The sequence below is a fragment of the Leucoraja erinacea genome, chromosome 29 (assembly GCF_028641065.1).
Source record: "Leucoraja erinacea ecotype New England chromosome 29, Leri_hhj_1, whole genome shotgun sequence".
NCBI classification, from domain to species: Eukaryota; Metazoa; Chordata; class Chondrichthyes; order Rajiformes; family Rajidae; genus Leucoraja; species Leucoraja erinaceus.
Genome location: NC_073405.1, coordinates 30939700 through 30967413, shown reverse-complemented (window position 1 = coordinate 30967413; position 27714 = coordinate 30939700). Strand labels below are relative to the sequence as shown.

At 55.0% G+C, this 27714-nt stretch overlaps 1 protein-coding gene across 1 annotated transcript in view; it reads right to left on the bottom strand.

The window, feature by feature from the left end:
• Nucleotides 1-27714, bottom strand: part of LOC129711375 (uncharacterized) — a 92696-nt gene that overhangs the window by 57795 nt on the left and 7187 nt on the right. The window contains exons 2-8 of the mRNA XM_055658995.1: nucleotides 27025-27074; nucleotides 23814-23961; nucleotides 23438-23514; nucleotides 13797-13961; nucleotides 6575-6716; nucleotides 6199-6275; nucleotides 3032-3196 (exon numbers count right to left, since the gene is read on the bottom strand). Of these exons, the coding sequence (XP_055514970.1) occupies nucleotides 3032-3196; nucleotides 6199-6275; nucleotides 6575-6716; nucleotides 13797-13961; nucleotides 23438-23514; nucleotides 23814-23961; nucleotides 27025-27073 (823 nt within the window). The 5' untranslated portion in view covers nucleotide 27074. The remainder of the gene's footprint in view (nucleotides 1-3031; nucleotides 3197-6198; nucleotides 6276-6574; nucleotides 6717-13796; nucleotides 13962-23437; nucleotides 23515-23813; nucleotides 23962-27024; nucleotides 27075-27714) is intronic.

The window sequence follows — 27714 nt, the reverse complement described above, 5'->3', positions numbered from 1 at the left end:
TTTCTCAGTTTCACCCAAATAGCCTCCCTAGACGAGCCCTCTAATATATCCTGCCAAAGCACTGCTGTAATATCTTCCCTGATAAGCAATGCAACACCTCCACCTCTTGCCCCTCCATTTCTATCACACCTGAAGCAACAAAATCCTGGAATATTTAGTTTCCAATCACAGCCCTCCTGCAACCATGTTTCACTGATCGCCACAACATCATACTTCCAGGTGTCAATCCAGGCTCTAAGTTCATCCACCTTTGTTACTAAGCTCCTAGCTTTAAAATATACACATTTAAGAAACCCACCCTCTCTTATTCTCTGTTTATTGTCTTTTTTCTCTCTCCCCTACATTTTGGGTCAGACTGCTACCATTCTCTGCCTCCTGCTTCACACACTGACTGCTAGCTTTCCCAATCTCAGGGATCTCAGGGATCAATCTCGTGAGCCTACGCTGCACTGCCTCAATAGCAAGGATGTCCTTCCTCAAATTAGGAGACCAAAATTGCACACACGACTCCAGATGTGGTCTCACCAAGGCCCTGTACAACTGCAGAAGGCCCTCTACTCTTGCACTCAAATCCTCTCATTATGAAGTGGAGGAGGAGGGGAAAGTGCCGTGGGGAGGGGTGTGGGGATGTTGCGGGGGGGGGGGTGGGGGGGGGGGGGGAGAGGGTAGTGTGCCATGGGAGAGGGGGATGGCAGATGATGCATTCAGGCAGGCAATTGGGGAGGGGACCCTGCCAGGGGTAGTAATGTGGGTGGGGGGGGGAAGAGATTGTGTCGTGGAGAGGGGGGGACGGGAGTGTGCCTTGGGTGGGGGGGTTGGGGGAGGAGAGTACGCTGGGGGAGGGGAAGGGGTGTGTGCCGGGGGAGGAGTTTGCCATAGAAACATAGTTGCAAGAGGAGGCCATTTGGCCCAGTCTTTCCAATCTTTCCTCATATGACAGTCCCGCCATCCCGGGGATTCACCTCGTGAACCCACGCTGTACTGGCTCAATAGCAAGAATAGCAAAGCTGCACAGAATACTCCAGGTGTGGTCTCGCCAAGGCCCTGTATAACTGCGGAAGGACCTCTTGACTCCACTCGTAATAAATGCAGAGGAGAGGAGCGTGCCGTGGAGGTGGGGGGGGGGGGGGGATGTGCTGTGGTGAGGGGGGGTGTGCTGTGGTGTGGTGGGGGGGGAAGGGTGGTGTGCTGTGGGTGAGGGGGGGGAGAAGGGTGGTGTGCTGTGGTGAGGGGGGGAGAAGGGTGGAAAGTGCTGTGGTGAGGGGGGGAGAAGGGTGGGTGTGTGTGCTGTGGTGAGGGGGGGGAGGACATGTCGAGGAGGGAGGAGTGTGCCGGTGGGAGCAGAGAGTGTGTGTGGGTAGGGGAGGAGATTGTGCCGGGTGGAAAGGTCTTTGTTATGGGGAGGGGTGTGGAGTGTGCCATGGGGAGTGGGAGAGGAAATTGTGGAGGGGGGGGGACTGGGGAGCAGGGAGTGGGGGAGAGTGTACATTGGGGAGGGGGGAGGGGTCTGGGGAGCAGGGAATGGGGGGAGTGTACATTGGGGAGGGGGGGGACTGGAGAGCAGGGAGTGGGGGGAGTGTACATTGGGGAGGGGGGGGGGGGACTGGAGAGCAGGGAGTGTACATTGGGGAGGGGGGGGGGGGGACTGGGGAGCAGGGAGTGGGGGGAGTGTACATTGGGGAGGGGGGAGGGGACTGGGGAGCAGGGAGTGGGGGGAGTGAACATTGGGGAGGGGGTGTGCCAGGCAGTTGCCGAGTGGACTGTGCCGGGGAAGGGGGAGGGGAACATGCCGGGGGAGAGCGGTGTGTCTGGGGGCGGGGGGGGGGGGGGGGGGGGGACGGTTCCGGGTTACAAGCGGTTGGATAAAGGTAGGTCCAGGGACTCGGGGGCTGTGCAGAGCGAGGCAGGAGAAGCTGCAGAGCAAGGGGGGTGGGACTATGCCTGGTGAGGTGGGAAACACAGACACATGTTCCAGAGTGAGGAGCCTTGCAGAGCGAGGGGGAGAGGGAACCGTGTAGGAGCAGGGGGTGAGGACCATGCTGGTGTGAGGATGGCACGAGAGGCCATTGGTGCTACAGGAGGTGGGTATCTGTGCCGAGACAAAGATGGGAGGGGACGAGGCCTGGGCGAGGGTGGGAGGGGAGGGGACCGGCCCAGCAGTGAAAGGTGAGGGACAGGTCATGGGGCAAGTGGGATGAGCCAGAGGGAGGGGGGAGGGAGGGTGGTTTGGGACAAATGGGGGTAGGGGTGACTCCAGAGACAGATGGGTGCACAGGGTCAGGAGCAAGTTGGTGGAGGGAGTGGGGTCGAGGGGAGAGTGGTGAGGAAATGGGGTCCAGGGGTGAGAGGAGGGTTCAGCGGTGAGGGGAGGAGGGGCAGCTGATGGGGGGGGGGGGATCCATGAAACTGGGCGGGGGGGGGGGGGGGGGGCAGATGGGTCCGTGGGCATAGAGGGAGTAGGGTGGAGGGTCAAATTGAGAGGCATGTGAGAGGGGACGGGTGGGGGGGGGTGGGGGGTGAGTTAAGGAGAGACAGGTCTGTGTGTGAGGGACTGGTCTAGCGGAGAGAGGGTGGGGACAGCAGTTGGAGGAGTGGGCTGTTGGTCCAGGTGATGGTGGGGGAGGGGGGAATGGGAATGGGGTGGTGAGTGTCTCCACTGTGAGGAGGGATGGGACTAGATCAACAGGCAGGGCTCTGGATGGGTCTTGTGGTGAGGTGATAAGAGGGGGGTGAAGAGAGGGCGGGAGGTGACGGCTTCAGTGGTGAGGGGGAGGGGCCGGAATGGCCAGTGGGGGAGGAACAGTCCATGGGGCGAGGGGCTGAGGTGGGAACCCATGGGGGGTGGTTTGACCAAGTGGGGTCATAGGTCAGAGTGAGTGGGGGTGGGGGAGGGGGAGAGGAGTGAGGTGATCACTGACCAAGGACAGAGCTGACCTGAACACTCAGCCCACTGTGTGTGTCAGTGACTCAGGACATCCCATAATATCTCCACAACCCCAACAGCCCGTGTCACTGGGGAGCGGAGACCTACCTGTACAATACACAGCGTTGGTGGTGGGTGCCGGCTGCAGCTCATACACAAAGTAACCGGTGCAGTTCTTCACCCTGATCTCCCGGTTCCAGTGACAGAAGTAACTGCCCGAAGTGAAACAGACCGGCCTGGTCACCTCCCCGTCTCCCACGCTGGGATGGGAACCTGGAACGAGGATGATAAACATTGTAAACGGTGCCCGGTGCCACAGTGCAGCGGGGAATGTGAATGTGGAGCCAGTGTAAGGCAGTGATCACAAGCCAGGGTCGGGTCTAACCTGCCTCTGTCAGTGGTGAGCTGCTGCCCTCACCCTCCCCACCCACACTCCCCACAGCAGCCCCTGCTCCCTGAGAGCGGCTCCTGGTGCTGACACCCTGGGGTGCCGGGGTCTGGACTGGAAACACAAGCCCCGCCTCTGATGGGTGCTGACAGCTGAAGCCCCGCCCTCATTTACTGTTGAATCTCACAATTGCAATTAATTACAATATATAGAAATTAAAGCCCACATACAATTCAAAAATGACAAACTGGAAGTGAATCAAATAACCTTAACCTCAAGCAATCACACTTTAAAAACTAATGATCTACTTTTGTGCTAAAATCCCCCTCAGCTTTTAGCCCACCAGCCTCTGCATCCAACACATCATCCTCTGACATTTCCAGCACCTCCAACATAATCCCACCACCCGTCACGTTTTCCCATCTCCATCACCTTCTGCTTTCCATTGAGACCGTTCCCTCCGCAACTCCTTGGTTCACTTCTCCCTTCCCATCCAAACCACACCCGACCCAGGATCCTGCAACTGCAGGAGATGCAACACCTGTCCTTATACCCCCTCCCTCACCTCCATCCAGGGAACCCAGCAGCCCTTCCAGGTGACACAGAGGTTCACACAAATCTCCTCCAACCTCATCTACTGCACCATGCCATCTGGAGCTATGCTCCTGATAGGGCCACCCATGGCGGTAAGGTCGAGGGGGAGGTCTCCGACAAAGAGCAATTCAACCAAGACCTCAACGGTGGAACAGGCGGAGGACGATAGTTGACCTTAGTGGAGCATCACAACAGCTGGGAAGGCGGATGAAGGCTGCAGCACAAAAGGGTCTCTGGTCGTCTTGGACTCCATGCCACCAGTCTCCCCACGTTAAACAAAGTCACACACAGGCGTCCTCCATATAGCACCCTGGGAGGGGTGAAGGAAATCACCAAATGCAAACCTCTTTGGCCTTGTGTCTATTACCTTATTCAGGAAAGGTGAAGACTGCATCCGGGGGAATACGCGGGGGAGACCACCATTTGGTGGTACAACGGGTAGGAAGGTGGACCCAGCAAAGTGTCGTGGAGCACAATTAGGGCACAATGTTCACATAGAACACTGTTGGCCATCCACTGCATCCTGACCTATCGCCAGCCGTCTTGACAATGTCATGCCACTGGATCCAGATAGGCCAGGACGAGAGAGTGAGGCTGATGATTTGTACAACTCTCCCTCACTTTAACCAATTCAAGCACAAGTCATGACTTCAGGACCAGTACCGCCCAACTGGTCGAAGCAGGATCACCACAGGAGCGCGTGCAGCTGAGAAGAAGCTCAGAGGAAACGCGCCGCTCGCAAGACTGGAGCCACTTCAACATCTACTGCTGCGCCCACCCAACTGTTTCCCATATGGGGGCGAGCCTTCCGGGACCGGATCGGTCTCACCAGTCACCTCCGGACCCACAAACAAAAACACTGAAGGCATGGTCTTCTTCGACTACGATGGACGAACAGCAACATCTGCACCCGGTGTTCCTGATGTTGCATCCTGTACATCGGTGAGACCCAAGCCTAGACACGATGGCCATTTGACCAAACACATGCGCCCAGTCCATCAAGGTCTGTGGCAACTGCCGGTTGCTGACCACTTTAACTCCCCTTCCCATTCCCATACTGACCTTTCTATCTTGAGCCTCCTTCATTGCCAGAGTCAGGTCATACACAAACATGAGGAATATCACTTTATATTCCACTTGGGTAGCCAACAACCCAATGGTATGAACATTGAATTCTCCAACTGGAGGTAACCTGATGGAAGCACCAGCACCTTCCCCACCCATACAGCACACCTTCCTTTCTTTCTTCACCCCTACCCCATATTCTCTATTGGCCTTGCACCTACCTCTGCTCTCCCCTTCCCCCTCCACCTACATTCCTTCCTCTAGCTTCACAACTCTGGCCTTTAGCCATCCATCTCCCCCATCAGATTCCCTCTTTGCCTCCGTTCACCTGTGACGTGCCATGCATGGTCCTGCCTCTTCTCTCTTCCAGCTTTCTTCCCAGCCCAACAGCGATCAGTCTGAAGAAGGGTCCCGACCCGAAACGTCACCAATCTGTGTTCTCTGGAGATGCTGCCTGACCCGCTTAGTTACACCAGCACTTTGTGCCGTACTCAACTCACTAATTAACACGGATGTCCAGTGACATTTACAAACAATATCCAAAGCCAATTGCAATCAATTATAATTTCTATAAAGCAACATAAACAAATGTCAACAATTACAAACGGGAATTGAATCTAATAACTTTAACCACAAACAATCACAACATAACACATAATGATCTACTTTGTGTTCAATGTTAATTTCTCCGCCTCGTTGGTGAACTGTGGGTGTCCTGATACTGACCCAGCACCGTGTGAACTGCCCCGCCACTGAAACTGCTCCAGCTCTGATCCGGAGCACGGACAACGGGCAGATTGGATCCGTAGCCCGACTGTCCGGAAACAATCAGGATGTCAGGTTTCATTCTGTGATGCAGGGCAGATCTGGCCCATCACTGACTCCATCTACACTTCACGCTGCTTTAGATAAGCAGCCAACATCATCAAAGTCTCGTCCCACCCCAGTCATTCCTTCTCCTCACTACCATCTGGCAGAAGATACAGACATTTTAAATCACTCACTACCAGAGGTCCTTCCATTAGCTCGAGTACTGGTCCTTCCATTAGCTCGAGTACTGTCCGATTCCGGGATCCAGGGCCGGAGCGCTGTCTGAGTGACTGTGGGGGAACCTCTCAGTGAGTTTGGGTTCCGTGTCCGTGCGAGGGGCCCTCGGGAGAGGTCTGGGCCGTCAGTCTGACCCTCCCCAACAATAACTGAGACCATCTATTGTAAACTCTGAACCTACCGACTAACCAGCCTGGGTACTTCCCGGAGCAGTGATTCGCTGGAACGACAGTCTCCGGAATCTTCCATCCACCGGAACTGAAACAACAATCAGAGAGTCAGCCCCTGAACTGAGGGGGGTTGTTCACCCAGAGAGAGACCGGGAATCGAGGCCATTAATGTCCGCACCCCATCCTTGTTCAACATTCCAGGGAATCCAAAGTTGTTTTCTCTCCCCTTCCATCTTCCCCTGTTCTCTCTCCACAATGTGGGATCTCCCCATTCTCTGTACTGACGCCCGTCCTATTGGAGCAACTGATGATCCGGGCTCCCTACATTTCCCCCTCACACACCGCTCATTGTCCTGTTCACATTCTCCATCAGAGTCCTCACGTTACCTGTAGAATCTGTACCATCCCGCTGCGAGATTTACATCATCCAACCATGTCCCAGCGCTGCACTCAGTGTTGGAACAATCCGTGCTCCTCCAGGGCTGATCCAGGACGGTGTGGGTCACACACGGGTCAACGAGTGCAGAGTCTGTGGTTGAGGGACAGAGTGATGTTGGGTGTTAATGTCAAGTTCAGCTCATGTCCTCAGCCTCTTGTTCCCCACCTCCCTCATCTGTATCTCCACCGTCACCAACCCCGAGCACCAATAATCTCCCGTTCACTCCCTGACCAATGACACCATGGACCGGATAAACACTGGGACCAATCCCATGTCTCTAAACTCAGCTTCATCTCTCTCCCACCGTCACAAAGACGATCTCTGGGCCCATCGTTCATGTCAATGTCCCGGACATCGATCCCTTCGGTCCCAATCCTCTCCTTACTGCTTTATCCCTGCATTTTATTCACTCTCTGACATCTGCCCATCAACTCCCCCTTGAATCCTCCTGCCATTAACCTGCCCTGTGGGGCATTTACACCAGTCGTTTACCTAACCAACACATGCTGGAAATGTGGGAGGAAACTGCAGCACCCGGGGGAGTACCACACGGTCACAGACACAACGTGCAAACTCCACACAGACAGCACTGGACATCAGGCTGGACTCCGGTCTCCCTGCAAAAGCTCACTGCACTCACCCACACGGTCACAGACGGAAAGGAGGGATGGAAAGGTGGGGGAGAAGAGGGGGGGCAGAAGAAGGGGGGAATAAGATGGGGGGAGGAGGGGGGGAGAAGGGGGGAAGAGAAGGGGGAGAGAGAAGGGGGGAGAGAGGGGGGGGGAGAGAGAAGGGGGAGAGGGGTGGAGAAAAGGGGGGAGGAGGCGGGGAGGGGGGGGTGGAGAAAAGGGGGAAAGTGGAGGGGGAGCAGGGGTAAGGGGGGGAAGAGGGGATGAAAGATGGGCAGAGGAGAGGGGGCGAAGAGGAAAGGGAGAGGGGGAGGAGAGGAAAAAAAAAGGGGGGGAGGAAGGGAGGAAGAGGGGGTGAATGGGGAGGAAAGGTTGGGAAAGGGGAGAGGAGGAAGGGGGAGAGATGAGAGAGGGGGGTTGAGAGAGTGGGAAGGGGGAAGAGAGGAGAGGGGTGAAGGGAATAAAGGGGTTAAGAGGAAAGTGGGAGGAGACAGGAGGGATGACAGGGGGATGAAAGGTGGAGCAAAAAGGAAGGTGGAAAGGGGGAGGGAAAGGGGGAAGGGGAAACAGGGTAAAGAGGAACGGGGGTAGAGGAAAGGGGGGGAAATATGGGGGTCGAGAAAAGGGGGAGGAAAGGAGGGGGAGGAAAGGGGTGGGGGAGAAAGGGGGGAGTGGGGAAGGAAGGGGGAGGAAAGGGGAAGAGGAAAAAGGATTGAGCAATTGTGGGTGAGAGGAAAGGGGGGGAAGAGGGGCGAGGGAGAGAGGAGAGAGAGAGAAAGAGATGAGGAGAGAGGGAAGAGGGAGAGAGGAAAGGAGGGGGAGAGCGAGGGGTGAGAGAAGGGAGAATGGAGCCGGAGGAAAGGGGGGGAAGGCAGTGAGGAAGGGTTCGGGAGAGAAGGAGGGAAAGAAATAGAAATAGAAATTAGGTGCAGGTGTAGGCCATTCGGCCCTTCGAGCCTGCACCGCAAATGGAGGGGGATGGGGGTTAGGAGGAGGAGGAAGAGGGGAAGAAAGGAAGGACAGCGGAAGGAAGGAGGATGGGAGGAGAGGAGGTGGAGAGGGGCGTATCATGGGGGGGAGGAGGAAGGGGGGAGAAGGGTGTGGAGGAAAAGGGGGGTAAGAAAGGGGGGGAGAGAGAGATGGGAAAACGGGAGATAATAGAGGGGGGGGGGGGAGGGAGGGGGGGGGGAGGGGGGGGAGGGGGGGGAGAGAGAGGGGGGGTTGAGAGGTGGAGAGAGGGGGGGAGGTGAGGGAGATAGGGGGGGGAGAGAGGGGGGGGGGGGGGGGGGGGGGGGGGGGAAAAGAGAGAGAGAGAGAGAGAGAGAGAGAGAGGGGGAGGGGGGGGGGGAGGGGAGGGGGGGGGCAGAGGGGGGGAGAGGGGGGAGCGCAGGGAGGAAGAGAGGGGGGAAGAGGATTGGAGAGGGGGCAAGAGGATGGAGAGGGGGGGAGAGGGAGCAGAGGGAGGGGGGGGGGGAGGGGGGGGGAGAGGGGGGAGGGGGGGGGGGGGGAAGAGAAGAGAGAGGAGGGGGGGAGGGAGAAGAGAGGGGGAGGGAGAGGGGGGGAAATTTGGGGAAGGGGGGGAGGCGGGGGAATGAGAAGGGGAAGAGGGGAGGAAGAGGGAGAAAGAGGGAGGAGGAGGGAGAGAGGGGGAGGAGAGGGAGGAGGAGAGAGGGGGGGAGAGAGGGGGGGAGGGGGGAGAGAGAGGGAGGGAGAGGAGGGGGAAGAGAGGGAAAGGGGGAGGGAGAGAGGGAGAGGAGGGGGGAGGGGGGGGGAGGGGGGGGAGGGGGGGAGAGGGGGGGGGGGGGGAGAGGGGGGGAGAGAGGGGGGAGAGAGAGGGAGAGAGGGGGGGAGAGGGGGAGAGAGGGGGGAGAGGGAGAGGAGGGGGGGAGGGGGGAGAAAAGAAAGAAATTGGGAAGAGAGATAGGGAGGGGGGGAGGGAGAGGGGGGGAGAGAGAGGAGGAGGAGGGAGAGAGAGGGAGAAGGAGAGAGAGAGGGGGAGAGAGGGGGGGAGAGGGAGAGGGGGGGGGGGAGAGGGGGAGAGAGGGGGGAGAGAGGAGGGGGAGAGAGAGGAGGGGAGGGGGGAGAGGGGGGGGGGGGGGGGGGAGATGGGGGGGGAGGGGGGGGGAGGGGGGGAGGCGAGCGGGGAATGGCGGCTGCCCGCGTCCCGTTGAGGGGGGATACGGGAGAGAGTCAGGGAGGGAGGAGAGAGAGAGGGATGAGGGGGGGCCTGGAGCTGGGAGTAGAGGGGGGGAGAGAGAGGGAGGAGAGAGAGAGAGAGGGAGGGAGAGGGAGAGAGGGGGACAGTGCTTCACTTCTCTCTCTCTCTCTCTCTCTCTCTCTCTCTCTCTCTCTCTCTCTCTCTCTCTGGCGTGAGGGGGAGGGGGGGGGGGGAGGGGGGAAAGGAGAGAGTCTCTCTCCGCTCAGGGAGAGAGAGGCTGGAGGGAGGGAGAGAAAGAGAGAGAGGGAGAGAGGGGGGGGGGAGGGGGGGGGGGGGGAGGAAGAGAGGGGGAGGAGATTGGAGAGGAGGGGTGAGAGGGGGAGGGGAGGGGGGGAGGGGGGAGAGAGAGGGAGAGAGGGAGAGGGAGGGGGAGAGAGAGGGGGGGAGGAGGGAGGGAGGGAGGGAGGGGAGGAGAGGGAGGGGGGAGAGAGGGGGAGAGGAGGGGGGGGGGAGGAGGAGGGAGGGGGGGAGAGGGGGGAGGAGAGGGGAGGAGGGAGAGAAGAGAGGAGGAGAGAGGAGAGGGGGGGGAGAGGAGAGAGAGAGGGAGAGAGGGGGAGAAAAGGGAGAGGGAGGGAGAGGAGAGGGAGAGAGGGAGGGAGAGGGGGAGAGGGGGGGGGGGGGAGGGGGGAGGGAGAGGGGGAAGAGGGGAGGGGAGGGGGGCAGAGGGGGGAGGGGGGAAGTGCGGGGGTAGAGAGGTAGCAGAGGGGAGGAGAGAGTGGGGGAAGGGGGCAGAGGGGGATGAGGGGGGGGGGGGGTTTAAATGAGGGGGGGAAGGGGGAAGAGGGGGGGGAGAGAGTCGGGTGAGAGGGGGGGAGAGAGAGAGGGGGAGAGGGGAGGAGGGAGAGGGGAGAGAGGAGGGGAGAGGAGAGGGGGCAGAGAAGGGGGGGGGGGAGAGAGGGGGAAGAAGAGGGAGCAGAAAGGGGGAGAGGAGAGGGGGGAGGAGGGAGGGGGGGAGGGGGGGGTCAGAGGGGGGGGGGGGGAGGGAGGAGGGGGAGCAGGGGGTGAGAGGGGCGGGGGGAGAGAAAGAGAGAGGGGGGGGGGGAGGAGAGAGGGGTGGGGGGTCAGGAGGGGGACAGGAGGGGAGGAAGAGGGGGAGAAGGGGGGAGAGGGGGGTAGGGGGGAGGGGGGAGGGGGAGAGGGGGGGGGAGAGAGGGGGGGGAGGGGGAGAGAGAGGGAAGGAGGGGGCGAGAGAGTAAGGGGAGAGAGAGAGAGGGGGAGGGAGAGAGAGGGGGGAGAGAGGGGGGGGACGTCGCGCACAGCCCCGGCTCGTTGCCCCGCAGGTTGCAGCCCGGATATGACGTATCGCCGCGGCCCGAGATGGAGCCGATCCGCACCGGACGGGGAGCACGAGGGACGGAGTGGGAGAGAGGGGGGGGAGAGGAGGGCACGAGGGAGGTCGGAGAGGGGGGGAGGGGGGAGAGGGGAGGGAGAGGGGGAGGAGGGGGGAGGGGGGAGGGAGAGGAGAGGGGAAGAAAATGAGAGTAGGGGGGAGGAGGGGGGGGGAGGGGGCAGAGGGGGGGGGAAAGGGGGTAAAGATGGGAGAGGGGGGAGGGGGAGAGGGAGATAGGTAGGGGAGAGAGGGGGTTAGAGGGGTGAGAGGGAGGGGAGAGAGGGGGGGGTAGGGACAGAGAGTGGGGAGGGGAGGGGGGAGGAGAGGGGGAAAGAGGGGGGAGAAGGGGGGGAGGGGGGGGGGGAAAATGAGGGGGAGAGGGGACAAGAGGGGGGGAGAGGGAGAGGGGGGGGTAGCGAGGGTGGAAATAGGGTTGGAGAGAGGGAGGGGTGAGAGAGGGGGGAAGAGGGCGGTGAGGGGCGGAGGGGAGCGAGGGGGGGGGTAGAGGGGGGAGGGTTGGGTGAGGGGTAGCAGAGAGGTGGAGAGGGGAGGGGGAAGAGGGAAGAGGGGGGGGGAGGGGGGGGGGGGGGGAGAGAGGGGAGAGGGGAGAAGAGAGAGAGAAGAGGAGGGAGAGAGGAAGAGAGGGAGGGAGAGAGGGGGAGAGGGGGAGGGGGGGGGGAGAGGGAGAGTGAGAGAGGGGAGAAAGAGAGAGAGAAAGGGAGAGAGAGGGGGGAGAGAGGGGGGAGAGGAAGGAAGAGGGGGGGGGAGAGAGGAGGAGAGAGAGAGGGAAAGAGGGGGGAGAGAGGGGGGGAGAGGGGGGAAGAGGGGGGGGGGAGGGGGAGAGGGGTGAAGGGGGGGGAAGGAGAGGGGGAAAAGGGGTGGAAAGGGAGGGGATGCAGGGGTAAAAGGGGATGGAGAAAGTGGGGAGGGAGGAAAATGGCAGTGGAAAGGGGGGTGAGGGGGGAGGGAAGGGGGGAGGAAAGGGGCGGAAAGAAGTGGAGGAAAGAAGGAGGGAAGGAGAGGGGATAAGGAGGGGAAAAGGAGGGGGGGGAAGGGGGGGAGGAGAGGGGGGAGAGAGGGGGGAGGAGAGGGGGAGAGAGGGGGGAGAGAGGGGGAGGGAGGGGGGGGGGGAGGGGGGGGAGGGGGGGGGGGGGGGGGGGGAGAGGAGGGGGGGGGAGGAGGGGGGCGAGGAGGGGGAAAGAGGAGGAAGGGGGGGGAGAAGGATGGGGGGAAACGAGAGGGGGAGGAAGGGTGGGGGAAGGAGGGGGGAAAAGGAAGGGGGGAAAAGAGGGGGGGGGGAAGGAGCGGGGAAGGACGGGGTGAAAGGAGGGCGGAAAGGAGGAGATGGGGAAAGTAGGCAGGCAGTAGTGGGGGGGAAGGAGGGGAGGGGAAGGAGGAGGGGGGCAGGAGAAGGGAAAGTAGGCGGGCAGTAGTGGGAGAAAAGGAGGGGAGGGGAAGGAGGGGGGGGAGGAGGGGGGAGGAGAGGATGGGGGAGAGGAGGTGGGAAAGGAGGGATGAAAGGAGGCAGGGAAGTAGGGGGAAGGAGGGGAGGAGAGGTGGGGAGGAGAGGCCATTCGCTGTCACAACTGCCACACGTCCAGACAATTGAGTCTCTCTCCACATTCTTGCCCTGATCTAATCATGAGTTACACCTGCATTCACTCTGCTCCCCTCATCAATCAAGGGTTCGATGCCTGCTATATATAAGGGTCATGTCTATAATCTACATTCATTCCCTGCTGACTAAGCAGTTCACTATCCAGTCGGCAACGTTTGTGTTTTGGTTTTCTCCGTTCCTGAGCCATGTCAGAGTCTGAACTCTTCCATGTGCTCTGTCTTGAGGAGCAGCCTCTTGTGCAGCAATTCACAAAGTGTCTTCTGAGAATCCCAACACACCACAGCCACTGCTTTCCCTCATCTACTTATCACATCCTCAAACGAGTACAGGGACTGTCAAAGCGGAAACTCCTTTCATAAGCCCATCTTGTTGCAGCTCAATCCAAAGATAACCGAGCATTGGATTCTGTTCTTACAACATGCTTGGGACTTGTGTGATGCCAGCCAAGCAGATCTTCAAGAGTATCAGAACGTGTACCATTAGCACAACAATTACTTACCCATCACACAGGAGATTCACTGTGAAAATTCAATAGGAAAATACCAACAGAACATGGGGAAAGGGCGGCTGGTTCCATGCCAAGACAAGGGGGGGGGGGGGGAGTAGAAGGGACCGGGTGAGGGGTGAGGTGTCGGTCCGGGTACAGTAGGTCAGGCTAGAGATAGTTTCAGGGATGAGGGGCTGTGTTGAGTGAGGGGGAGACCATGTGGGGGTTGGGGTCGTGCTGGGGCGAGGGGGCAGTGCAAGGACACCGTGGGCAAGGGACAGATTTGTGTTGAGTGGGGAAGGGATGGTGCAGGGGGATTGAGTGGAGTGCAGTGGTGAGGGGGTGAGGGATGGTCCAGGGGAAAGGAGCAGGGAAATGGGTTGGGGGCAAGGGGAGGAGAGATGGGTCCGGGTGTGAGACGGAGACGAGGAGGAACAGACCCGGGGGGAGAGGGGTGAGGGGGAACAGGTCCAGGCCGAGGACCTGTTGATGGGTACTGGGCGAGGGGATGTGGAGCATGGAGGACTGGGGGAATACGAGGGCTGGGTCCACGATCAGTGGGGGATGATGGAGGATGAAGGGCGAGTTTGGAGGGCAGGGGGAGGGTGTGGTGGTGGGGAGTGGGGTACAACAGGTCCATGGGAGACGGGGAAGGTACAATGGAGGCATGGGTCCAGGGGAGAGGGGGAGTGGGGGGAATCGTTGGGGTGGTCTGACCAAGTGGGGTCACAAGTCTGAGTGGGGGAAGGGGGAGAGGAGCGAGGTGATCACTGGCCAATGGCAGAGATGACCTGAACACGCAGCCCACTGTGTGTGTCGGTGACTCAGGACATCCCATAATATCTCCACAACCCCAACAGCCCGTGTCACTGGGGAGCGGAGACCTACCTGTACAATACACAGCGTAGTTGAAGGGTGTCGGCCACAGCTGATACACAAAGTAACCGGTGCAGTTCTTCACCCTGATCTCCCGGTGCCTGAAGCAGATGTACCTGCCGTCATTGAAACAGACTGTCCTGGTCACCTCCCCGTCTCCCACGCTGGGATGGGAATCTGGAACGAGGATGATAAACATTGTAAACGGTACCCGGTGCCACAGTGCAGCGGGGAATGTGAATGTGGAGCCAGTGTAAGGCAGTGATCACAAGCCAGGGTCGGGTCTAACCTGCCTCTGTCAGCGGTGAGCTGCTGCCCTCACCCTCCCCACCCACAATCCCAGGGCCGCCCTTAAGCCAATTGGACCAATTGCTCCCAATTGGGCCACACGCCGAAGGGGGCCTGCGCTAGAGTAATCCAGCTCTGCTCTAGGATCTTCGCGTGGATCTACCCCGGGGGGATGGGGGGAGAGAGGGGTGGATAGAGAGTAGAGGGGTGGAGGTAGAAGAAATCGGTAGACGGGAAGGGTGAAGTGAGGGGGAATGGAGAAAGGGGAGAGGGGGAGGCGGGTCGTTCCCTCACGGTCCCGGGGAAGAGCTCCCACCCCTCCAGTCGCCATGCTCCACGAACACAGCCCCAGCTCCACCCCTCTCTCTTCCCGTGGAGACGCGGTGAACACACACACACACACACACACACACACACACACACACACACACACACACACACACACACACACACACACACACACACACACACACACACACACACACACACACACACACACACACACACACACACACACACACACACACACACACACACACACACACACACACACACCCCCCCCCTCCCTCTCCCCAAAGTTTAGATGGGGTGGAGGTCCAAAGGGCCGGATGGGGTTGAAGCCCAAAATTTAATGTCTGGTTTTTCACCAATACTTATTGGTTTTCCAGGATCTAGTTAATTAAATTACTTTTATTCATTTCACAGTCACTAAAACAAGTGGTATTGTAACTCTACTTTTCATAGGTGATCTGCACATTTTGTTTGCTACTTGTAGGCTTACCATATAACCATATAACAATTACAGCATGGAAACAGCCCATCTCGGCCCTACAAGTCCGTGCCGAACAATTATTTCCCCCTAGTCTGCCTGCACTCAGACCATAACCCTCCATTCCTTTCTCATCCATATACCTATCCAATTTATTTTTAAATGATAATATCGCACCTGCCTCCACCACTTCCACTGGAGGCTCATTCCACACAGCTACCACTCTCTGAGTAAAGATGTTCCCCCTCATGTTACCCCTAATCTTCTGTCCCTTAATTCTGAAGTCATGTCCTATTGTTTGAATCTTCCCTACACTCAATGGGAAAAGCTTGTCCACGTCAACTCTGTCTATCCCTCTCATCAGTTTAAAGACCTCTATCAAATCACCCCCATAACCTTCTGCGCTCCAGAGAATAAAGACCTAAATTATTCAACCTTTCTCTGTAACTTAGTTGCTGAAACCCAGGCAACATTCTAGTAAATCTCATCTGTACTCTCTCTATTTTGTTGTCATCCTTCCTATAATTGGGCGACCAAAATTGTACACCATACTCCAGAATTGGCCTCACCAATGCCTTGTACAATTTTAACATTACATCCCAACATCTATACTCAATGCTCTGATTTATAAAGGCCAGCACACCAAAAGCTTTCTTTACCACCCTATCTATATGAGATTCCACCTTCAGGGAACTATGCACAGTTATTCCTAGATACCTCTGTTCAACTGCATTCCTCAATTCGCTACCATTTATCATATACGTTCTATTTTGATTTGTCCTGCCAAGATGTAGCACCTCACACTTATCAGCATTAAACTCCATCTACCATCTTTCAGCCCATTCTTCCAACTGGCCTAAATCTCTCTGTAGACTTTGTTAATCTACTTCATTATCCACAACACCCCCTAACTTAGTATCATCAGCATACTTACTAATCCAATTTACCACACCGTCATCCAGATCATTGATGTACATGGCAAACAACAGTGGACCCAACACAGATCCCGGTGGCACCCCACTAGTCACCTGCCTCCAACCTGACAAACAGCCATCCACCATTACTCTCTGGTATCTCCCATTCAGGCACTGTTGAATCCATCTTGCCACTCCTGCATTTATACCCAACAATTGAACCTTCTTAACCAACCTTCCATGAGGAACCTTGTCAAAGACCTTACTGAAGTCCATATAGACAACATCCACTGCTTTACGCTCATCAATTTCCCTAGTAACCCCTTCAAACAATTCCAGAAGATTAGTCAAACATGACCTTCCAGGCACAAATCCATGTTGACTGTTCCTAATCAGACCCTGTTTATCCAGATGCTTATATATATTATCTCTAATTATCTTTTCCATTAGTTTTCCCACCACTGAAGTCAAACTAACAGGTCTATAAATGGTAGGTTTACTCTTAGAACCCTTTTTATACAATGGAACAACATGCGTAGTACACCACTCCTTGGGCACTATTCCCATTTCTAATGACATTTGAAATATTTCTGTCATTGCCCCTGCTATTTCTACACTAACTTCCCTCAATGTCCTGGGGAAGATCCTGCCAGAACCTGGAGACTTATCCACTTTTATATTTTTCAAAAGTGTCAGTACTACTTTTTCTTTGAATATCATAGTATCCATAGTTACTCGACTTGTTTCCCTTACCTCACATAATTCAATATCCTTCTTCTTGGTGAATACCGAAGAAAAGAAATTGTTCAATATCTCCCCCATCTCTTTTGGCTCTACAGATAGCTGTCCACTAATGTCTCTCTAATGGACCAATTTTATCCCTCTTTATCCTTTTGCTATTAATATAGTTGTAGAAACCCTTTGGATTTACTTTCACCTGACTTGCCAAAGCAACCTCATATCTTCTTTTAACCTTTCTAATATCTTTCTTAAGATTCTTTTTACATTCCTTATACTCCTCAAGCACCTCATTTACTCCATACTGCTTACATGTATACAATTTTATTTTAAAATGTAGCTTTGATCTGTTTGGTCCATTAACTCACAGGCACTTTATAAGCGCACATTTTGATTACTTTCCATTCTACCATAAAGATATAAAGTCTATAATAGACTTTATTTGAATTTTTATGATTCTAGAGACCTTGGCTGGGAACCTGGGGCTCACCAAAATTGTTCCCAATTGTGCCCCACACATCCTAAGGCCGGCTCTGCACACTCCCCACTGCTGCCCCTGCTCCCTGAGAGTGGCTCCTGGTGCTGACACCCTGGGGTGCTGGGTGGGGTCTGGACTGGAAACTGATGGGTGCTGACAACTGAAGCCCCACCCTCGTTGACACTGTGGAAAGTGCAGTAGCTGTTTAATACACTAAGGGACATAAAATGCTGGAGTAAGTCAGGCAGTATCCATGGAGAACAAGGATAGGTAATGTCTCGTATCAGGACCTTTCTACAGACTGATTGCAGGGACACAAAGCTGGAAGAGAGGAGAAACAGAACAAAGCATAGCAAGTAACAGGCAAAAAGATATTTGATCGGCAGATGGTTGCACAAAGGCCAGATATGAAGACCTAAAAGGTTTAGTTTAGTTTATAGATACAGCAAGAAACCAGGCCCTTTTGGCCAACCGAGTCAGCGCCGACCAGCGATCCCCGCACACTAACACTATCCTGCACACACAAGGGACAATTTACAAATATACCAATCCAATTAACCTACAAGCCTGTACGTCTTTGGAGTGAGGGAGTTCCCGGAGAAAACTCACGCAGGTCACGGGGAGAAGGTACAACGTACAGACAGCACCCGTAATCAGGATTAACCCGGGTCTCTGGCGCTAAACCAACGTGTGAAAGGAAAGGATTAAAGAGTTGTGAATTATGAAGCTGGCGACAGGAATGTAGGTGGGGGTGGATGGGGAGAAATAGTTGCCAGGCCAGCAGGGGCTCGGTGGAGGGGAGGGGGGGGGGGAAAACCAAATGGGGTGGGTTGTATGGGGGTGAAAGGGGAGGGGGGGGGCAGGGAGGACAGTTGCACAAGGTTATCTAAAGTTGGAAAATCTAATGTTCATACCGTTGGGTTGTAAGCTACATAAGGTGGGAGGTGCTGTTCCTCTAGTTTGTGTCCTGTCCCTCTACCCCACCATCCCCACCTGGAACCATCCAAGTTCTTCCTAGAACAGGCACCCAATCAATTTCTGTCTACAAACACTCTGCTTGGCCTGGTGGAACTTGTTCTCATCCTCAATATCTTCTCTCTAGACTGCTCTGATCTTCTCCGTTAAAGGTGTAACCATGGCACTCACATGGGTCTCAGCAATGCCTGCCTTTTGTTCAGTTAACTCGAACAATCCTCGTTCCAGGCGTACAATGCATATAGCAACAAAGAAAAATAGGAGCAGGAGTCGGCCATTCAGCCCTTCGAGCCAGCACCACCATTTAATATGGTCATGGCTGATCATCTAAAATCAGAACCCCGTTCCTGCTTTTTTCCAATAGCCCTTGTTTCCTTTTGCCCTAAGAGTTAAATCTAACTCTCTCTTGAAAACATCCAGTGAATTGGCCACCACTGCCTTCTATGGCAGAGAATTCCACAGATTCACAACTCTCTGGGTGAAAAAATGTTTACTCATCTCAGCCCTAAATGGCCTACTTGTTATTTTTAAACTGTGACCCCTGGTTCTGGATTCCCCCAACATCGGGATTATTTTTCCTGCATCTAGCCTGTCCAATCATTTATATGGTTCTATAAGATTCCCTCTCATCTTTCTAAATTCCAGTGCATACAAGCCCAGTCGACCCATTCGAGTGACGGCATGACCCAGTGTTGCAGTGGCCCCTTCAGCCTGCCTGTCTTGTTTTATTTTTTGTCCAGTTAAGAGGCTAGTTAAACTTTTTAAAATCTCTTCCCTGCACGTGAGACCCGATTTTTTCCTGCCGGGTCTCCATTGTCGTTGAGGCCTAGCACCGTGGAGCGGCCTCCAACCTGAACGACCTGGGGGCTCCAGTCACGGAGCCTGCGGAGCTGCGGACTCATCGTGCGGCTGGCCGGCCTCGGAGCGTGGGGAGCGGTGGTGGCTCGTTGCTGCGACTCGACCCCGGGCCTCGGAGGCTCATGCTGCAGCCGCAGGTCCGGTGGACTGTCGGGACATCGGGAGCTCGCGGGTCCGGGTGGAGAGACCACTTCCCTGAGCTCCCACAACGCGACTTCTCTAGCTCATGTCACGGGGTTGGAACGACCCGGAGCGGGGCCGTACACCGCCCGGCGCGGCTTCATGGCCATGGGACAGTCCAGCGCCCATCGGGGGCTCCAACTTTGTGACATTTAGACCAGGAGTGGGGCCATACATCTCCCGGCGCAGCCTCAAATAGCCGTGGGACTTATCATCGCCCACCGGGGGCTTCGACATCGGGAGAGAAATGGAGAACAGGGGAGAGAAAAGACTTTGCCTTCCATCACAGTGGGTTCACTATGATGGATGTTTGTGTAAATTGAATTGTTTGTATGTTTTGTAGGAATTGTCTCTGTTTGTATGGCTGTGGAAACGGAGTTTCGTTTGAGCCTCACTGAGGTTCAAATGACATGTAATAAATATTCTATTCTTTCATCATACGTCAGTCCCGCCATCCCGGGAATTAACCTGGTGAACCTACGCTGCACTCCCTCAATAGCAATAATGTCCTTCCTCAAATTAGGAAACCAAAATATATTGTAAATCACTGGAGTCCCAGCACCAAGCCTTGCTGCACCCCACCAGTCTCTGCCTGCCATTCTGAAAAGGACCCGTTAATCCCTACCCTTTGCTTCCTGTCTGCCAACGAGTTCTCTATCCATGTCAATAGCCTACCCCAATACCTTGTGCTCTAATTTTGCACACTAATCTCTTGTGTGGGACCTTGTCCAAGGCCTTTTTGAAAGTCCAGGTACACCACATCCACTGGCTCTCCCTCATCCATTCTACTTGTTACATCCTCAAAAACATCCAGTAGATTAGTCAATCATGATTTCCCCTTCATAAATGAATGCTGACTTTGACTGATCCTGTCACTGCTTTCCAAATGCGCTGCTATAACAGTTTTAATAATCGACTCAAGCATCTTCACCACCGATGTAAGTCTAACTGGTCTATAATTCTCAATGTTCTCTCTCCCTCCTATCTTAAAAAGTGGAGTTACATTTGCTACTTTCCAGTCCACAGGAACTGATCCAAAGTCGAGAGAACGTTGGAAAATGATCTCCAATACATCCACGATTTCTAAGGCCACCTCCTTGAGTACTCTGGGACGCAGACCATCAGGCCCTGGGGATTTATCAGCCTTCAGTCCCAACAGTTTACCTAACACCATTTCCTGATTAATGTGGATTCCCTTCAGTTCCTCCCTCCCACTGGATCCTCGGTCCCCTAGTACACCGACCCTGTAAAGAGTAGAGAGAAGATATACAAGGATGTTGCCTGGAATAGAGGACTTGAGCTATAGGGAGGGTTGTGTAGGCTGAGACTCTATTCCATGGAGCACAGGAAGAACAGGAATTATCTTATAGAGGGATATCAAATCATGATGGAATAGATCAGGTAGTCTCGTGTCTAGAGTAGATGAATCGAGGACCAGATGTCATTGTTTAAGGTGAAGGGGAAAACATTTAATAAGTATCTGAGGGGTACCTCTTTCACACAAAGGGTGGTGGGTGTATGGAACAAGCTGCCAGAGGAGGAAGTTGAGGCTGGGATTATCCCAACATTTACGAAACAGTTAGACAGGTATATGGGTAGGACAGGTTTGGAGGGATATAGACCAAACGCGGGCAGGTGGGACTAGTGTAGCTGGGACATGTTGGTCAGTGTGGACAAGTTGGGCTAAAGGGCCTGTTTCCATGCTGTATCACTCTATGACCCCAAACCCTTTACCCGCTGTGTTGATGACTTTATTGGGGCTATCTGATGAGATGGAGTACAGGAAGAAGATCAAAAATCTTGTGTCCTGGTGTTGTGACCACAACACTTCTCAAAATGTCAGCAAGACAAAGGAGATGGTAATAAACATCAGGAAATAATGTGGTAAACATGCCGCAATTTGCATTGAACGTGCCGAATAAACGAGTTCAGTATTCCGACTGCGCATGCCCAGGTCATGGGTCACTCACGATCAACACTCTCAGCGGCTGTGCTACTGCATGCGTGCTGACCTGCATTTCGCCCATGGTCGGGGTCGGGCCTGGGCCTGGTCGGGAGGGGGGAGGATGTGTCCAGCTCAGCTCTGCCTATCCCGCTGGGTTGACTGACGGCCCTGGATTTACGGGACACTGGCCGCAGCTGTGGAGTTGCCACTTCTTCTCCGCACTGGCCGTGGGCCTGGGCCATTGCTGCGACGGGCAGTGTCCAGTCGGTCTGGGGCGGTTGCTTGGGGCGGGACGGGTGGAGTTGGGCTGGAGTTGCCGCTTCTTCTACGTGGCGGCTGTGGGCCTGGGCCGCCGCTCCCGTTTGACTCCTGTCGGTCCGCGGTCGCACCAGATGTCTCCGGCCGCCCCCGGACGGGGGTGGGGCACTCGCGAGGGGACAGGGACTGGCCAGTGGCTGTTCTGCAGCGCTTGCGGCACCGGGGACCCTGGTTCGATCCTGGCTGTGGATGAGGTGTAGGTCTGTGTGCATGTAGCAGCACGGTTGCCGAGAGTGTTTATCATGAGTGACCTTTGACAAATCCCATGATTCCTTGCGTTTTTCAGAATACCGAACTCACTTATTAGAGATGGTTGATAATTTCAAATTCCTCAAAGAGTCAATATCACCGTCAACCTCCATATTGAGCACCCATATTGAAGCATCGACCAAGAAAACACATCAACGCCTCTACTTCCTGAGAAGGCATAGCAGGTTCGGCACGGATGACTCTATGACACCCATACCACACCCGCCCCAGGTCCCTGCAACTGCAGGAGATGCAACACCTGTCCCTATACCTCCTCCATCGCCTCCATCCAGGGACCCCAGCAGTCCATCCAGGTGAGACAAAGGTTCACACACACCTCGTCCAACCTCGTCTACTGCACCCGGTGTGCCTGATGTTGCATCCTGTACATCGGTGAGACCCAAGCCTAGACACGATGGCCATTTGACCAAACACATGCGCTCAGTCCATCAAGGCCAATGGCAACTCCCGGTTGCTGACCACTTTAACTCCCCTTCCCATTCCCATACTGACTTTTCTATCTTGAGCCTCCTTCATTGCCAGAGTCAGGTCATACACAAACTTGAGGAATATCACTTTATATTCCACTTGGGTAGCCAACAACCCAATGGTATGAACATTGAATTCTCCAACTGGAGGTAACCTGATGGAAGCACCAGCACCTTCCCCGCCCATACAACACACCTTCCTTTCTTTCTTCACCCCTACCCCATATTCTCTATTGGCCTTGCACCTACCCCTGCTCTCCCCTTCCCCCTCCACCTACATTCCTTCCTCTAGCTTCACAACTCTGGCCTTTAGCCATCAATCTCCCCCATCAGATTCCCCCTCAGCCTCCGTTCACCTGTGATGTGCCATGCATGGTCCTGCCGATTCTCTCTTGCAGCTTTCTTCCCAGCCCAACAGCAATCAATCTGAAGAAGGATCCCGAACCAAAACGTCACCAATCTGTGTTCTCTATGGGATGCTGCCTGACCCGCTGAGTTACTCCAGCACTTAAATATAATGATCTACTTTGTGTTCAATGTTAATTTCTCCGCTTCATTGGTGAACTGTGGATATCCCGAGATGGACCCAGCTCCCTGTGAGCTGCCCCGCCACTGAAACTGCTCCGGCTCTGATCCGGTGCACGGACAGCGGGTGGATCGGATCCGTAGCCCGACTGTCAGCAAACACCAGGAAGCTGGAGCTTCCCCACCAAAATCCGTGAGGATCCAGGGCCGGAGCGCGGTCTGAGTGACTGTGGGGGAACCTCTCAGGGACAGTGGCGTAGCGTGGGGGCGCCAGTCGGGCGGTTGCCCCGGGCGCTAAATTTTTAGGGGCGCAAAAAAATTGTTGAATAAATGTTTTAAATAAAATTAAGAGGCCCGGGGAGTCGTTGGAGCGAGGAGGGGTTACCTGGAGCTGTGAGTATAAAAACAGCACGGGCCAGGCTGCCGCTACTGCCGCCCCAGCTCCGAGTTCTGGTCGCCGCTGCCGCTGTCCCTCCCGCCGCTGCCTCTGCTCCGCCTCTGCCCCCCCCCCCCCGCGCTACCTCTGCCCCCCAGCTCCCCCCCCCCGCCCCGTGCTGCACCCCCGCCCGCCTCCGCCCCCCCCCCCCCCGCCTCTGCCCCCCCGCCCCAGCCCCCGCCTCTACCCCCGCCTGCCCTGCCCCCCCGCCTTTTCCCCCGCCCCCCCCGCCTCTGCACCCCCGCCCCGCCTCTGCCCCCCGCCCCCCCCCCCCCCCCGCCTAATGAGGAGCGCGCAAAACCGCCACCCCCCCCCACTAATGAGAAAGCGCAAAACTTTAAACTGCCACGGACGCTCAAAACCCACCCTACGCCACTGCTCAGGGAGTTTGGGTTCCGTGTCCGTGCGAGGGGCCCTCTGGAGAGGTCTGAGCCGTCAGTCTGACCCTCCACAACAATAACTGAGACCATCTATTGTAAACTCTGAACCTACCGACTAACCAGCCTGGGTACTGCCCGGAGCAGTGATTCACTGGAACGACAGTCTCCGGAATCTTCCATCCACCGGAACTGAAACAACAATCAGAGAATCAGCCCCTGAACTGAGGGGGTTTGTTCACCCAGAGAGAGACCGGGAATCGAGGCCATTAATGTCCGCACCCCATCCTTGTTCAACATTCCAGGGAATCCAATGTTGTTTTCTCTCCCCTTCCATCTTCCCCTGTTCTCTCTCCACAATGTGGGATCTCCCCATTCTCTGTACTGACGCCCGTCCTATTGCAGCAACTGATGATCCGGTCTCCCTACATATCCCCCTCCCACACCCCTCATTGTCCTGTTCACATTCTCCATCAGAGTCCTCACGTTACCTGTTGAATCTGTACCATCCCACTGCAAGATTTCTATCATCCATCCATGTCCCAGCGCTGCACTCAGTGTTGGAACAATCCATGCTCCTCCAGGGCTGATCCAGGACGGTGTGGGTCACACACGGGTCACCGAGTGCGGAGTCTGTGGCTGAGGGACAGAGTGATGTTGGGTGTTAATGTCAAGTTCAGCTCATGTCCTCAGCCTCTTGTTCCCCACCTCCCTCATCTGTATCTCCACCGTCACCAACCCCGAGCATCAATAATCTCCCGTTCACTCCCTGACCAATGACACCATGGCCCGGATAAACACTGGGACCAATCCCACGTCTCTAAACTCAGCTTCATCTCTCTCCCACCATGTACTGATTGCCCCAACAATGACCTTGTGACCCATCAGCTTCATGCCAGTGATTGATCCACTCAGTCCCCTTCACCCTCTCGTCACTACCATGTATCGCTGCAACTTGGCCATTTTCTGACACCTGCCCATCGATTGCCATTACCCCCACACTGTGGGACCTTTTGCAGCTGCTGATTAATATTCCACAATCTTGGAGACGTGGGAGGAGATTGGAACACCAGGGAAACCCATGCAGTAACGAGGAGAACGGGCAAATTCCACACACACAGCAGCCGAGGTCAGGTTGAGTCACTGGGTCCCGGAGAGTGGGAGTGAGCATGGTACCGGATCCTGGCGTGGGGGCGGGAGTGTGGTATACAGCGTCTCAGTGAATGGGAAGAAGCGTCAAATCCAGGGTCCCAGTGAGTGAGAGGGAGTACCAGATCCAGGTTCCCAGTAATGGGAGAGAGCTCTGGGAACGGGAGTCTCTGTGAGTTGGAGGGAGCTATGGGAACGGGAGGTGTTGATGAGTGTGAGGCAGAGAATTCTGGGAACTGTGGTGTTGATGAGGGGAAAGAAGAAGCTCTGAGATCAGGGATCCCAGTGAGTGGGAGCGAGCTCTGGGAACAGGATTCCTTGTAGGTGGATGGAAGGACAGCTATCAACATCCTTAGAGCAAGATGCTGAATCATCAGTATTTCCAACTAGTGGGATGGCGGATTATCGGACTTTTATTGTATTTCATTATTCATGGATTCTGAATTTTCCCATTTCTGCTGTTCTGGAATCTAGGTGTGCTCTTTCATTGTATGTGGTGGAATAAAGGGCATCACCTCAGATGAACATTCACTGACCACACGACACTAGCCGACCATTCCAGCCATAATGCCCATGATTAACCCCCAGGGGTGCAACAAGATCAGTTCCATTCCCCAGCTCCCTATTCCCACTTTATGTGGAATTCTTTGCCTCAGAGGCCGGTTCTCTGGATACTTACAAGAGAGAGCTAGATCAGGCTCTTAAAGATAGTGGAGTCAAAGGGATATGGGGAAAATGTAGGAACGGGTACTGATTGGGGATGAACATCCATGATTACATTGAATGGCGGTGCTGGCTCGAAGGACCGAATGGCCTACTCCTGCCTCAGGGCCGGCCTTCGGAGGTGCGGGGTCCAATTGGGCCCAATTTTGGTGAGCCCCAGGTTCCCAGCCAAGGTCTATAGATTCATAGAAATATAATTAAAGTCTATTATAGACTTTAAATCTATGGTAGAATGGAAATTAATCAAAATGTGCGCTTAAAACGTGTCCACGACTTAATGGACCAAACAGATCTAAGCTATATTTTAATATAAAATTGCATACATGTAAGCCTATAAGTAACAAACAAAATGTGTGGAGCACCTCTGAAAAGTACATAGTTACAATACCACTTGTTTTAGTGACTGTGAAATGAATAAAAGTAATTTAATTAACTAGATCCTGGAAAACCAATAACTATTGGCGAAAAACTGGTCCATACATTACATTTTAGGCTTCAACCCCATCCGGCCCTTTGGACGTCTACCCCATCCTAACCCCAGTTGTGTGTGTGTGTGTGTGTGTGTGTGTGTGTGTGTGTGTGTGTGTGTGTGTGTGTGTGTGTGTGTGTGTGTGTGTGTGTGTGTGTGTGTGTGTGTGTGTGTGTGTGTGTGTGTGTGTGTGTGTGTGTGTGTGTGTGTGTGTGTGTGTGGTGTGTGTGTGTGTGTGTGTGTGTGTGTGTGTGGTGTGTGTGTGAGGGTGAGAGAAAAGGAAGGGACGGAGGGAGGGAAGGGAGGTAAGGGAGGGAGGGTGGGAGTGAGAGAAGGGAGGAAGGACAGTAGGGAGGGAAGTAAAGGAGGGAGGGAAGGAAAGAAAGAAGGGATGGAGCGAATAAGAGAAGATAAAAGAGAGAGGGAGGAAGGGAAGGAGAGAAGGAAGAGAGGGAAGAAGGGAACGAGAGAAGGGGGGGATAGGGCCAGCAGCTGGAGCGGTTGCTGGGGTCCAGGCCGACGGGTGTGAGCTGAGGCCAATGTTTGTAAACGTTGCTCCAACCCCCGGCCCAGCCCTCCGTGTATTGTTCACCGCGTGTCCCCGGGGAGAGAGAGGGGAGGAGCCAGGACTGTGTGCGTGAAGCACGGCGACTGGAGGGGCGGGAGTGCAGTCGTGAGCGAACGACCCACCTCCCCCTCTCCCCCTTCTCCATTCCCCCTCACACCCCTCTCCCCGTCTACCCATTTATTCCCCCTCCACCCCTCTACTCTCTACTTTCTATGCTGTCCAACTCTAGAGCTCTATGAGTGGCAGAGGCTCGAATGAGAGGACATAGTTACAAGATAAGAGAGCAGTCATTTAAAACTGCACAGGAACTTCCTCTCATAGAGGGCAGTGAAACCCCAGAATTCTCTACTCCGGAGGATGGTGCAGACTAGTTCATTCACGGTTTCATTTAGTTTAGTTTAGAGATACAGCGTGGAAAACGGCGTAGCCCTTCAGCCGACAGAGTCCGCGCTGATTAGCGATCACCCGTACACATGTTCTATTCTACACACAGATGGACAATTTTTACAGAGCCAATTATCCTGCAAACCTGCATGTCTTTGGAATGTGGGAGGAAAGTGGAACACCCGGAGAAAACCCACGTGGTCACAGGGAGAGCGTACAAACTCCATACAGACAGCACCTGTGGTCAGGATCGAACCCCGCTCTCTGGTGCTGTAAGGCAGCAATTCTACTGTTGTGCCACTGAGGATGGTTTAGATGATGTTTTTCACACAGACGATACATAACCAGCATCCACTAATGATATACAGCACCACAGTTTACCCCCGTCACACTCTTGTTAAATACTCACTCAGACAACCCAGAATCAGCAGCAGAATCTTCATTTCACCAGGTGACATTCTGGAAATGAAAACAGGGAATTAAAACTGGAGATAAAGGAGATACTCGATGTCCAGGAACTGTATTCTGGGACAAACATCAATAGGACGCAAAATAGCTCACTCCTTAACATAGACACAGATCGGCCTCTTCCCCTGAAAGGGACACCACTCGTGGAGAGATCCCTCTCTCTCCATCACAGGGACCCACACACAGAGGTGAGATCCCTCTCTCTCCATCACAGGGACCCACACACAGAGGTGAGATCCCTCTCTCTCCATCACTGGGACCACACACAGAGGTGAGATCCCTCTCTCTCCATCACTGGGACCACACACAGAGGTGAGATCCCTCTCTCTCCATCACTGGGACCAAACACAGAGGTGAGATTGGTAAGGCGGATGAACTCAGGACGTGGACAGGTAGGTGAGACTGGGATGTTGTAGCTATTACGGAAACCTGGCTGAGGGACATAGAAACATGGAAATTAGGTGCAGGAGTCGGCCATTCGGTCCTTCGAGCCTGCACCGCCATTCAATATGATCATGGCTGATCATCCAACTCAGTATCGCATCCCTGCCTTCTCTCCATACCCCCTGATCCCTTTAGCCACAAGGGCCACATCTAACTCCCTCTTAAATATAGCCAATGAACTGGCCTC